The 14405-nt window shown below is 41.2% G+C and overlaps 1 protein-coding gene across 1 annotated transcript in view; it reads left to right on the forward strand.

The window, feature by feature from the left end:
• Positions 1-14405, forward strand: part of tgfbr3 (transforming growth factor, beta receptor III) — a 67214-nt gene that overhangs the window by 36680 nt on the left and 16129 nt on the right. The window contains exons 5-9 of the mRNA XM_029429559.1: positions 7863-8046; positions 10314-10476; positions 10875-11022; positions 12710-12899; positions 13158-13444. Coding sequence (XP_029285419.1) covers positions 7863-8046; positions 10314-10476; positions 10875-11022; positions 12710-12899; positions 13158-13444 — 972 coding nt within the window. The remainder of the gene's footprint in view (positions 1-7862; positions 8047-10313; positions 10477-10874; positions 11023-12709; positions 12900-13157; positions 13445-14405) is intronic.

The following is a 14405-nucleotide window of genomic DNA, read 5'->3' on the forward strand; positions in this document are numbered from 1 at the left end:
AGAGAGAATCGTCACGAGCCCGACACGGGACATCCTGTACAAATCTGCCAATACCCAAGCTACTGTCAAGAGCAACCACAGTATTCTTTATTCACTCCACCCAGATAAAAGAAAAGAGGCAACCTCAGTGTAGTTGGAGCTAGGTCCCCTGGAGAGCCAGCCTTTTTTTAGTAAAGGTACCAGGGGGCCTCGCTGGAAAACCTAATAGAAAATGTAAAACTGGACTGCTTCAGTGCCCATGTTCAAAGCCTGTGTATCACATGAGAAAATCACAGCAAAATGAGAGCCAGAAGCTTCAGCTTTGGCTTAACTAAACTATATTGCGAGGAAAAGTATTTTCTTTGCCTTTATATACTCTGAAGGCTTTTTTGTATTTTTGGCTTCCCAGAAGTAATCATTTTCAATTGTATGTTAACACCACAGCATTCCCCAAGAATGCAGTATCATGTACACAAATGATTTCCATATGTGCTCTAGTGTGTTCTTGCTTACCGCTCGCATGACTAATGTCCTGCCGGGAAGGTTGATGTGACACGGAGCAAAACATTTATGGATTGCAAAATCCTTGCATTATGCACAGGCTCTTCTATACACACACACACGTATATTATATAAAGAGCCTTTGACGTTTAGAGCAGCCAGTATTAATATGCGTCTTCTAGACCATATGGAACTTTTTTAAAGCTTCTCTGACATGTGACTTCCAGCAGCTATGTAAGTGAACCTCTGCATCGAGAGGGATTACTGTGCACTAACAATTGTTACATATTTAAAGAATAGGGTTCTAACAGTCATTCATCTCGCATCCAAACAAGATCTTTTTTTTTAGAGAAATTTAGAAAATCTGTCCCTTATTTATAGTTTTCTTGTGCATGAGTAGAATCATAGCTTTCCGAGAGATACACGACATGAAGACATGAGGCCTGAGTGTATGTTTCTTTCCTGTAGTAATGGAAATAAATGCTCTCTTAGCGAAGGAAACTGTTGCATTTCATGCAGATGGATGTGCATCTGGCCTGCTTGTTTTCCTTAACCTGTGATAATGTGGGGCCAGTGAGATGGATGTTTCTGTGGAGACCAGCAGGTCAGCATCACAGTAATTGTCTCCCCTTGTCAGTGGTGGCAGACAGAAAACAGCTGACAACCTTCATTAAGGCCTACAGTCCAGGCAGAGCTGTTGCTGTGTGTTTAATGATGTTGGACAGCAGTCATTTTGCAGAGCAAGGAGTTTTCACTTCTTCTTAATCTCTAATGATAAAGACATTGCTCAGAATATACTTTTAGATGATAAGGTGCATCTTGTATTAGAGGAATGTGTATTTTCATAATCATTTACAGGAGCGACACATTCTCAGCTATTTATCTGACTGGAGCAAAAATATATTTTCTGAGACAAAACCGAGGTATTAGCTTTCTCTGTTGCCCCCACAGTATGATACTTGTCTGACACATGATGATTTTCAAGTGGGGTGAGGAGAAATAAAGGGAATCTTAACACTAAAGGAGGGGGCCCCTGCAGTCAGACAAAGCTGAGCTAATGGCTTTGACTGACTACAGGGGCCCCCCTCTGAATTAGGTGTTAAGGGTTTTGTGTTTGAGTGACAGCACCGAGCCATGTGGCAGTGCAAGCTGTCGGTATCTTATCCACCAGCCTGACTGCATATGGCCGTAAGCCAGAGGAGTCCCAGGTTCTCAGGTTCTCTCCACAGTAACACCTCCTTAACATGCCACACAACTCGTATAACTGAGACGGACAACATCCTGCCGTAATAACAATGTTAAGATTCACTCCTTTCATCAATTATAAATTGCAATTGAATGCAAGTAGTATTTTGCGTAAAGCGTAAAAGCCGCGCAAATTGTTGGGGTACTTGGCCGTGCACCCGCTGCACACTTGGGGCTTTTCAGACATGACTGCCACAAACACTAAACAAAGCAAATAACTTCAATTAAGATGTGAAATAATTCTATATTTTTATGAGTACCGTAATATGTCTCGGGATTTTAGAAAGACTATTAGTTTTTAACTGCTTTAAAAACAGGAGATCTTAGAAATCTTTATTTTAATATTTTAATACATATTTTACCAGCCGAATCAAATTGTTTACATGATATTCAACCTTTCAATCTGTGTTATACATTTATTGTTCCAAATATTTGACTCCTTTCTTTACATTGATTGTATAAAGGCGATTAAGTAAGTCCAAGAAAATGTTATACGAGTTTACAGTTATTTATAATTTCTCCTCGATGTTGAGAAGTTGCATGTAGTGTTCTTTCGGTAACACTATCTGCTCCTACACAGAATATTTTGTTTGTACACAAATATATATATTTGTTTGAATACTAAAACGAACAACGCGTTGAGCATACATTTCTTTGTGCATGCTCGTAGCTCGCACGGCGTCTGTGATTGGATAAACAAGGCTTAAGCCCACCTCCCGTTATGCACAGCACATATGCAGTTTACAATCACAATAGACATATTTACCACAATTTCATAGTAGCTTTTGAAACAATGGTTCCTCGATTAATTATCTGTAGCTAGCTACTTAAGCTAGCATTAGCTCCATGAGTCTGTTGAACAAACACCATCTCTGGGTGACCTTTTGGTGTTTCCAGCTGTCTTGTTTTAAAATAAGAACCATGTGAAGGGGGTCTTAAATACTATATGTACTTCATGGCTACGTATAGTATTATGTGCTAAAAGACTGCGGCTTAACTCCATGTCCCAGCAAAAAATCAGTATCCTTACCAGTCGATGATCAATGTAGAAGACACGTAAAAAAAGAAACCTCGTTTTTGTATTGCAGTGTAGAGCTAGATAGTCCCAGTATAATAGGGAAAAGGGTAACACTACCCTGTTTGGCTGCTTAGCTTATATATGTGCTGATATTTTTAAACTGTATGTTGTTTCTTTTTTACAAGAGAAGCTTTTAGGATGACATATAGGAGAACATTATTTTAGGTTGCTGGAGTGTAAATTAACCCAAATCCAATAAGAAGCAGGACGGAGCTGGTAACATTAGCCTAAACTTTGATAGCATCCAAAATCAGCTTCCCTCTTAACAGTGGATGTTATAGACATGATTGGTTTTTTTTATGTCATTAAACTAACCCCACAAACACTTTAGGGCAAGTAAACGCACTGTTTTATCCATTCCTTATATTTTTATTTGTGTTTTTATCTTTTTGTTTTAAGCTAAACAGGGACACCACCCCCCAACCCCAAACTCCTAAAATGCTGATTCTCTTACTACAGCCCCATGTGCACGGCTCCAACGTATGGTGAAATCCAAAGCTTGGCTGGCTTGTCGCACCTAGTTACAGTTGCTAAACTATGATTTGACAATCATTTTGGGGAGGGGTTTAGCGAACATTCAATTAAATTAAGAACTTGTATCAGGCCACAAAAGTACATATGTACCATGACCACAAAGATCTGGGTGTATAAGTGGCCTTGCCAGTTCCTACACTTTCTCAGGTGGAGACGCTGCTGTGGTCAGATCCTACAGTAACAGAGTCCAGAGGAACTGGTTTTGAGCTTAACACTTCAGAACAGAAACCCACTTCCAGACCTCCCTCACTCTGCCTGTCCATTGGAAAGACTTTCCTGGGACTAATTGGACTCTGATTCTGGCCTGCCAGTCTTTGTTTCCTGGTTCCAGTGCTCTGGGCTCCGTGGACACAGATGGGCTGCCTGGAAAAGCTTCACAGATGCTGAGCACACTGTTACTGTTGGCCGCTGGACCCTGCAGCCTTTTAAATGCCAGAATCTAGACTTTGGTTGTAAAACATGTTCTCCGCAGTACTCCTTGTCAATCAGCAGCAGGGAGGGATCATCACGGGTCTAAAATGGCATGAAATATGAACATTGAAATCATGCCAAATGTTATTTTACCAAGGGACACTAGGATTGTAAGTGAGACACATGTGCAGAGTGAGCTGTGTTGACTTTTTGTGTAGTGTGTATATATTTCTTTTTGACGAGGTAGGAGGGCTGTGTTGTGTCTCTTCTTGAAAGGCTTGATCTGGATCAAATGTTTTGTGACTCTGGATGGAACAACACTTTAAAGTTTTGCTGTTGACTTGTGTTGCCTATTGTTTGTGTGCCAAGCTTTGCCTCGTCACTCCAGTGTTGCTTTCATAAGGCTCGTAGCATGAGCTCTTTTGCTCTCACACACAAGCTCCATGGTTGGCCACTATTGTTTTTTTCTTAGGAGACAGGGATGGCAGAGGAACGCTCCCAAATGGCGCGTATGGTATTGTTTTCGCCACAAAAGAGCCTGCCAGTTAACAGGAACAAGCAAATTTGCAGTGAACAGCGTGATTATCTCCCATATCTCATCAAGTGAGATGAGATCAAAAAGCGTTTATCACCTTAATATCACCAGAGAGGCATTGTTTGCTCATTTATCTATCAACCCTTTCCTGCACTTTCCATCCCCCTCCTCTGTTTGCAACACCTCTTCATTTCTAAACAGCCTTTTGCAATTTCCCAGGCTCTGGGTGTTGCTCAGTGGAGGATTACAGCTCTGTGGTAATTGATCTCAAACATTTGGCATGCCTTTTCATTTTTACTGCACATATGGTCATAATATGTTGATGCTTATAGGTAGAAAGGGTACTGTTAAATGTTGTGGGCTATGTAGGGTACTGGCAGATGTGCTTCTATCCCTATTGATAATGAAGAGAAGTGTTATCTCACAATAGTTATTTAAACAGATGTAATACTACGCTAGTGAAGACAACATTTATCATTTCAGTTGTTGAAGTAACATGCCTGCCTGCAAATACCATTACAAACATGAGTACATGAGTTTCAACCATTACGAACATGAAAGCATGCGTCTTAGTCCCCATGGTATGTAACTGACTTTTCCTCTACATTCTTGGTTTGCACTCAACTGCCAAGTCTGAGGAATGCCTCTTAGCTCAAGGTTAGATGCAGTTGTCATGTATTTAGCACATTACAAGGACTCCACAGCTAACAAAATGTACCTAAAAGACACTTTTTGGCAGCGATGGCAATACATTGCTTAATAAGAGATGAGCTCTATTTTCATATAGTGAGGTTATGCTTTAGTTGGCAGTGGGCTGCCGCTTGCAGCTCGAAGAAACTCTATTCCACTCCAGAATTGAGAGACATTGGTACACATGCTCATGCATTATGAGTACATTATCGCAAGCAAAAGCTCCAGGCACAAACACAAATGACCAGCAAATCGTGGTAATTTTGATGATCACAGGCATCGGCGCATACCAGGTGCAACCAGATGCTGGGCGCAACGTGGAAGAGAGGCTAAATATATTATTAGCAGGAGGAATATCGAATAAACAGGTGGAGTCACGGCAAGTTTCAGTAATGATCACAAGCTCCTGCCATCTCTTGTAAAGCAGCAGCAGGTGAAGAGAGGGGGAAAGGGGCCCTGAGAAAAGAGAAAAAAAGTTCACCTCTTTCAAACACCTGAAGTTCCAAAATACAAATTCACATCCCCTCAATTTGTAATAAATAATTTAAATTCCAATGAACATAAACTATTTCTATGTCTATTTGCAAAAGACCAGTCCTTATTTATCCAACAGGGAAACAAATCAAACAGTCTTCATATCTTAAAACAAACATATACAAAATAGGGTTTGGAGATTTTCTAGTTGGTCTTTAGAGAAACGCACAGGGTCGGTTAACTTTAAATCCCGGTGCCTAGTCCTGATATTTAAACGACTAATATAGATAACCCTGCTGTGCCAGCTGTGTGTAAAGTAAGCAAGGTTTTGGAGAGGTGTGAGTCTCTGCTGCCATGGAGAGACAATGATCTTTCTGCCTCTGCATTCACACGAGTGTGTGTGTGCGTGTGGGTGTGTGTGTGTGTGTGTGTGTGGGTGGGTGTGTGTGTGCCTCTTGCCACCAAAATCGGCCCGTGTCTGCGATAATAGGTTGTCTGAGCAGCTTTTAACGCAAACAGAGTTTAGTGTTAAATTGAGCATTAAAATGAGAACCAACATTCCTCCACGCCACCTAATCAGCATAACACAGCCTCTCATACAAACCTGGGAAACTACCAAACAGGCCACCATGCAAAAAAAATAGTTGAACCCAAGTAAATTGCATAAAAACTGTGTTTGCCCTCGTGCTTGCTTTGCCCCTGCAGGAAAATAGAGCCCTAAGTGTTTTTGGTCTGTCAACTGAGCATGCAACAGGGGAGACAGAGAGAGAAATAGGAGAGAGTGGGGGGTGGGGGGAAGAGAGAGAGTTTGTTAAAGCCCAGAGTGGGTCCCTCACTTCCCTGTTTCAAATTCCTGAGGTTTTCAGTGCTGTGGAAGGCCTGGAGCTAATTTGGCTTTCAGGCTTTCCCCTCTAATTCTTTGCGACTAATTACGGTCGTATTCCTGCAATTACACTGATAAACTCTGCTGAGCTTGGCAAGGTTAGGGAAGAAACCCCAGCTCCTCCTTACTGGCTCAGGGTACCACCTCCTCGCCATCTTTTCTTATTGTTTCTTCTCGCCGTAGTAAACACACTAAAAATAAAAACAACCTGAATTCTTCGACAGTGCCTGTCTCCTCTGCCCGCAGTATTTACTGCCTCTGGTGACAATGCCAGGAACATCAAGAGGAGCGTCCAGAGGTCAGACAGATGTTGTGCATGAGAGGATTTGAACAGTTATGTCTGAAAACACTAAACGCCCCAAAGGAATACTATTCTATTATCATTAAAGCATCATTGCAATTTAGGATGAACTTCATAACATCATCAGAGGGAAGTGGTCTTACTCCTGTCGGATTCAAATGGATTTAATGTTTTAATTGAGCCTGCCAGCACTGTCCTAACTCATGCATACAGATAGGATACCTAGGAGAAAGAAAAACAAGCATGGAAATAAAATGAGAAAGGCTGTCTAGACCGTTTGCTTGGACTCATTTTGGTTGTTCGGTAGGTTTTTCAGCACATGTGAATGTTTATCTCTCTGAAATGAAGCATACGGGCTGAGCTCCATTAAGTGCTAAATACGGCGAGGCCAGTTTTCCTGTCAAACGCAAATCAGCCTTTCTGTGCCTTCCATATTTTTAAGACTTTTCCCTAATTTTGTTTTTGTGACTATTTACATTTTACAGCTGGATGGATTCAGCAAAGCAACCATCGCTTTTATCACTTTTACGACATGCAAAAAGTTATTGCCTGAATGTCTTGAAATTTTATTTTTTATATATATATATATATATATATATATATATATATATATATATATATATATATATATATATATATATATATATATATATATATATATATATATATATATATATATATATATATATATATATATATAAGTGTGTTACCTGTTATGAGTGTGTGTGCTGTCAAGTATTTGTGTCCTCATGTTTAAGCAGATCTACACATTTGTGATGACGCACTACAACATAGTACACCATATAAACATGGGGAAACTAGACGGCTTATTGTGTGAAGGAACATGTGTTAAAATACGCAGAGCATATTTGTAGAAGCTTTGAAATAACGGTTGCGATGGAGTGTGAAGGATGGGTTTCACCAATGTTTAGAGAGCAGGTTTAATTTGGGAAAGGCTGAGCTCTTTTTTCAGTCTGCCTGCAGGTTCTTCTTCTTCAGTTGACTTTTATGTGCATATCCTTCTCAACAGGGAGTTAGCTGAAATCTTGGAATGTTACACTGTAAAATGAAATACAGAATATTTGATCAAATAATGTTTTACTTTAGTTAATACCTCAACTGAAATAGATGCTGGACATCACCAAAGCTAAATAGAAAACATTTTTATCTCCTGTTTTTCGGCATTTTCTGGCTTTGTCCTCTAACACTCTTGTGTTTTCCCCTCTTCAAGGTATCTGAGGGCTCAGAGGTCCACTTTCAGCTTGGAAACTTCTCCCTTTCCTGCCAGATCCAGAAGGAGACACTTCCCCATGGCAATGAGCATCTCCTCAACTGGGCACAGAAGAAGTACAGGGCAGTCACCTCTTTCTCTGAGCTCAGGATCACTCAAGACATCTACATCAAAGTCGGAGAAGGTACTAGATTCCCAAAATTCCCAACATAGCTCTAGGGCCCCAAGGCACACCTCCCCATTCCCCTTCAGCTCCCATAACTTTACTTAGCTTTTGTGTTTGAACCATGGCTAGAGGTTTACATGCACTACTCTGGGAAAATAATTTCCTTCCCTCAACGGGCTACGTGTGGTACTTCTGAGCTGTGGCTGCTTACAGCCTTGAGAACTATTGGACCCCAGATATCTAAAAGAAAGTGCTCGAAAATATGTATTTGAGTATTTTTGGCTGAATTATAAAATATTAAAATCATTTCCTGCAGTATCTTTAGTAGTATAGTATATGTTTAATATATAAACAGACACTTTCTTTATTTAAGACTCCTCACAATCTTTTTATTAGAGGTGAAACACTTTGTTGATTAATCAATTAGTCAATTGATTTGATTTGACTGAAATTGACAGGAAAATATGCAAGTTGGAGTGTGAATTTGTTTTCAGACAGATTGACAGATTGTCCCTGACAATATCGTATCCCTGAATACCAATAATTTTGCCAAATGGTGTTACTTCCATAGTTTTCACTAATATGATACGGCTAAAATTAAATCAAACCCAAAATCTGCCTGAAGGGCATACATAGGTTTACCAAATGTCAGGTGGAAAAAAAGCCGAGGTAAGCATTTCACTTTCACATTTTTCAAGTAATGTGAAGAAGGAGTGAAGTGAGGAAGCACTGCAGGATTCTCAGGGGAGGCTGTGATTGATCTTCACACATGTTTGAGCCCTGGACTTTCAATTCTTCATTCTCCTCTGGCCGGTCCGTACAGTGAACAGACAGCACGTCCAACTTCACAATGCATCAGCTCTCAGACAGGACATCTTGTTTTTAATGAGCATCTTTTACCACATGGATATAAAACAACACTCAAGTCTGGAAAGAAATAATGGCTCCACTACTGCCGGTGATAAGTTCTCTCTCAATGTTGTCCGTTGCTGTGGAGAGCAGAGTGGTTGCTCAGCCTGCAAGCGTTTGGCTTGTGTCATTAGGAGGCTGTGGTTTGGCAAAAGCTCAGAGTGCCATGATGTTTACTTCAAGCAAAGAGCTGTAGATTTCCACTCCTTCCCATCGTTAGTAGTGTTTCATGAAGATGGACAGATTCTCACTCTGCTTCCTAACCAGGCCCGTCCTCAAGGTCTCCCCTCAGCCCTTTCAAGTGCCACAAGGGTTCCGGAAAGGAAGGTGCCAGCCTTCAGTTTATACTGTGTCCAAGAGTGTTTGCCAAATAAGGAAGCAGCTGTCTTGTGTTTTCTCTGACTGCTGAGAAGGGGTGTAACCTTTTATGTACTAAAAGCACTTTCTTAGCAGTTAACCAATTTCGTGAAAGTGGAGGAAAAAACACTAGAAGGTTTGATAACTTTTGTTTTTGAATATCTTTGTCCTGTTATTGTGGAGGAATTATGGTAAAACAAAAGAAAACCGTGCTTTGTTTTCCCATGTAAAAACCAAAAGAGAAATATCACTGTTGATAAGAAGGAAGGTAATGCCAACCAGGGCACGCCCAACCTCATCCAACAAAGGGCCGGGCCCAGGGCTGGACTGGGAACATAATTCAGGCCGGCAATCTAACTTCAGCCAATCTCCACACGTTCACAGCTGACCACCTATACTGTACCAGCATTGTTTCCGTTTACTGCTAATACCAGTAACATATCTTTTTGTTTTTACTACACACAAAAACGAGAACAGACAAAACAAACTGCAAATAACTGGAAACTGAAGACACTTTTACTTTTTTACTATTTCGTATGTCTATCAACAGGATTACGGAAAAACTACCGGCCCAATTTTCATTAAACTTAGTGGCAGGGTGTGGCATAGGCCAAGGAAGAACCCATTGCATTTTTGAGCGGATCCAAATCACAGTCTACAGTTCTGAGTGACTGTATCTTTCTAGCTTTGGTTTACCCATTACATTTTGCATTTTTTAACACTGGCCTGGCATTCTTGGCCAATCAGCTAGCCTTATTAGTGCTGAGACAATGAGAATTCCAGCTGTGTAGTGAAGTGAGCAGGGAGACTGTTCTTCAGCTGGAACGGCTGGGTCAAAGCAAACATCCACCCTACTGAAGTTTCATAGGCAGGACATTAAATTCCACCCAGAAGCAGGGGCTGCTGTTCTGTAGCTGACCTCGTGCTCTGACCTCCCTGTGGTGGATTTTTCTCCATTTGGGGGAACAAAATAGCCTCACAGAACCCGACCATTAACGTATATATCTCTCCACTTTTAGATCCATTGTTTTCTGACACCTGCAAGATTGATACCAAGTTCCTGTCTCTGAACTACCTGGGTGGCTACGTGGAGCCACAGACATCAAAAGGTTGTGTGCTATCTGGACCCATCAAAGACCAAGAAGTCCACATCATTGAGCTCCAAGCCCCGAACTCCAGCAGGTAAGCAGCAAAGCCAAGAAAACATGTTGTCATAGTTTATTTTCGAGGTCAAGTTTGTTTTGGATGGAAAGGCGGTTGGGGGGGGTTACTGTTCACTTTAGTGGAGTTTTTTTTGTGTAAGAAATAGTTTTTTTAAACTGGCTCTCATAGTCCAAGTTGCCAGAGAGTCTCCTCACTCCCCCATTGGAGTGATTATTCAAAAGACGCAAAGCAAATCTGGGAATGTGATGGTAACTGCGCTGTATCTCACTCCAGTGCTATCTGGTCTGTATTGCATATGTCTGCGTATTTTCTGGGAATGCATCCAGTATTTTAATTAGTTGGCCAGACACAGAAGGCACGATAACACTACGTACAACCAACCATCCAAAAATCTTTCCCTCAATCCCTCTCTGCAGTGCTTTCCAGGTGGATGTCATAGTGGATCTATGGCCTCTGGAGGACGATGCCCCGCTGCATCGTGACGTTGTCTTGCTGCTCAAGTGCGCCAAGTCTGTCAACTGGGTCATCAAGGCTCACAGTGTGATCGGTAACCTGGATGTAGTGGTAAGCTAGCAGCATGACAAACAGACAAAAAGCTTTCCATTCAGGAACTTGTTTTTTTTGTATTCCTTCACAGACTTCACCACTGAGATTTGATATAGTCTTATCACACATCACAGTGGCTCACAAGTCATGTCGCAGACAGACATGTCATCACTTTGCACCAATGCCCAAAGAATGTGTCACAACAGAATGTGTGTTGAATTGGAGCTGTGTCCCCGCTGAAGGAGAGGGTGGGGATAACAGGTTAGGAGGCACTGTGAAATTTCATTGTGGCAGCTCCGGGGATTGTCATCACATTCAGAGAGCCAGGAGCGGGAGGTGGTGGGAGCGTCACATATTTTCAGAGCCAAGGCTACAGCAGCACTTCAGCTGCACATAGAGCCTAAGCTGCTTCCCATCACCATCAGTCACATTGTGATATATGAGCACTGTTTGCTTCAGGCATTTTCTTAAGCTGCGAGCTGTTATGACCTCCTCGCCACACACAAAATACAAACTCTGGCTTATTACTGCAATATATTAGGATGCCCTTCTTTATTTTTTTTAAAATATGGTTTTATACATATCAGCGCTGAGTAAGAGTACAGTTTTGATATTAAATCTTCATTAGTGTTACTCACGGCTCTCAGGACCCTTAGGAACTATAAGAATATGACACCTATGTACACTTTGGAAGAATAGTTTAACTGTAGATCATTTTGATGTGGAATTGGCAATTGTCCAACCACCATTGCTCCAGAGATGAAATGTTAAACTTTGTCTTTCTCTAGAGTGAAAAAAATGAGTGCATTAAAACTGAAAGAGATTTACACATTTCTCAAAATATTTAATTTGTCTGGTGACTTTTGGTATTTATTGTATGATGGACCCATCAGTTAGCTGTTTCAGTGGAGGTGTGCAAGGGGATCTGTGTTTCCTCACTGTGTAATCCTGATACTCCTACAGGGCTGCTGCAGCCATGACACGGCACTTTTACCAGGCGCTGTGTGTTTATACAGCTGCCTGGTCACAGCTGTACATTAAGTCAGTCAGGTTGTGTGAGTGTGATGCCAGGTCAAAACCTGTTGTACATGCATCAGCACAAATTGATTGTAATGTCTCTAGCTGAGGTTCCCAAAAGATCGGTGTTTTTCTTATACCCACTTAAAGGGATAGTTCAGATTGTTTAAAGTGGTATGAGGTACTTGTACCAAATAGCTAACATTTTGACAGCAGTTGCACACGGGATGCTGTGCTTGTGCAACCGGTGTTTGGGAAAGTGTCAACTATTTATGTGATATGATAGCCCCGTAAACCCGAGGCCTTGCTTCTGTCACAGAGCGGGCTCTCCTCAGAGTTGCTCAAGAGACTTGAATGCGTGGGAAATGGCTGTGAGATCGAATCATTCCTCCCTCACACAGGGAGGAGGGTATGCTGCAGGGCAGGGCACACATTTTAGGAGCCAACTAACATGTTGGTTTCTCAGCAATGATGTTGACGCACCCATTACCTCACCCTATTACTGTACATGATTCACAATTGATACAGAATGAGAGCGGGACTGAACTTAAAGTTGAATATCTGTGGAACAGTAAATCATGTCTTTTGTTTCTGAAGATTGCAAAGGAGCTTACGTAAATGCGGTCTTCTTTTTGAAGGAACACGTACAACAAGACAAGATAAATGACACCTGCTTTCTTTTCCACAGGCCTCTGATACTGTGAGTGTTAGTTTAAAAACGGAGAGACTGATGCAAGTGTCAAAATCCCCCAAGCAACACTTGCCATCGGGGTCACAAGCCTTGATCAAGTGGGCAGGGGCGCATGGCTACAGTCCAGTCACATCTTACACCAGCACTGCTGTGGCTAACCACTTCAACATCCGAATTAGAGAGCCAGGTAAACTCAAGAAACAAATCCTCGGAATTAAATTATACTGAAGCAGAAATATAAATAATGTGTTCAGTTAAATTATAGCTCAAATACTAGGCAAGACATACATTTTAGCAGCTGCTACAATTGTTTCATGACTCGTATTGCACATTACACAGTCCTTACAGACAAACTAGGGTGAAATGGTTTTATAGTCGTAGTCCTGTATAATTTCTCTACCTGTAAAATCAGCCTCATGAGGTTCTAACAATTTGTGCCTTCCAGATGTGGTGGATCCTCTGGAGAGCATGTTGCCTCCAGAGCTCTCCATCCTGCGTGACTCCAGTCCTCATCCAAGAGAGGGAGCTGCTTCCCGAAGTTCTCGTCAGCCCTTTCACTTCCCGCCACCTGTGTCCGACGGCCTGCCCTACCTGCCTCTGCCCTCCTCCCCCGACGACCGGCCCTGGGAGAACAGAGAGCCCGAGGAGCATCAGGGCATTCTGAGTGTTGGCTTCAGTGTGCAGTGTGAGGACACGAGGATGGTGGTCAGCATCGATAAAGAAAGCCTGCAAGTGAGTGGACAGCATGATTTTATCCATCATGGATCCTGCTGACTGGAAACGCATAGGGGAACAACTAATGATTATCTTGGATAGTTTAGTTGCATTAAGTATGAATACTGGGGCATACTTTCAGAAATATTCAATGTTTTCCTGGAAAAATGTTCAATTCTATTTTAAAGCCAGCAATTCAGTTTAGGATTAGCTTTTCAACAAACCTTCAAATGTTCCACATCTTTCATACACTATTGATATTATTCAACTTTTAAATGACATTCATACTAATTAAACCCATTCCCAATTGTACAACTCTTCCTACTACCTCCCCTTCTTCTAACACATTTAAGCCAGCAATTCAGTGTAACCTCAAGTTTTCACCATCCAGCATTCACATCACAATATCTTCAGAAATTGCCTTCTCTAGTTTTATTATCCTAATGCATAATTATTGTCATAATGCAACAGGACAAAAGAAGAAACACCGGAAACAATGTGCTAGGCATAAAAAGGAAATGTACAATTATTTGCATTCCTTAATTAAAATGACTGATCATTTAATAATTTTAGTATTAATTTTAAAATGATATGAAACGGAGTAGACCAAGAAGATCAGAGCATATATAGCTCGAACCAGCAACTTTAAAAGTGATGAAGTGAAAATGATAAATAATCTAATTAAATAAATAAATTTTCTGTCAATCAGATAACAACTAATTAAGCAACAAGTTGTTACAACAGAGAAGCAGACAGTTGAGGAATGTCCCCCTCTTATGTTAAATAGACAAACAATGCTTGATAATGCTTCAACGAAACAAATACATGTTTTGTTTCCCAAACAGATTTATTCCAGTGTCATCGATCATTTGAAATGTGATTCAAGTCGCACATCTGAAAACTGTTTCACGGTCCGATCAATCACATTTACTTTGTGGTGTTTTGTTTGCTGTTACATCTCTGCATTTGCGACACAGAC

This window comes from Cottoperca gobio, chromosome 4, assembly GCF_900634415.1.
Source record: "Cottoperca gobio chromosome 4, fCotGob3.1, whole genome shotgun sequence".
Classification (NCBI taxonomy): Eukaryota; Metazoa; Chordata; class Actinopteri; order Perciformes; family Bovichtidae; genus Cottoperca; species Cottoperca gobio.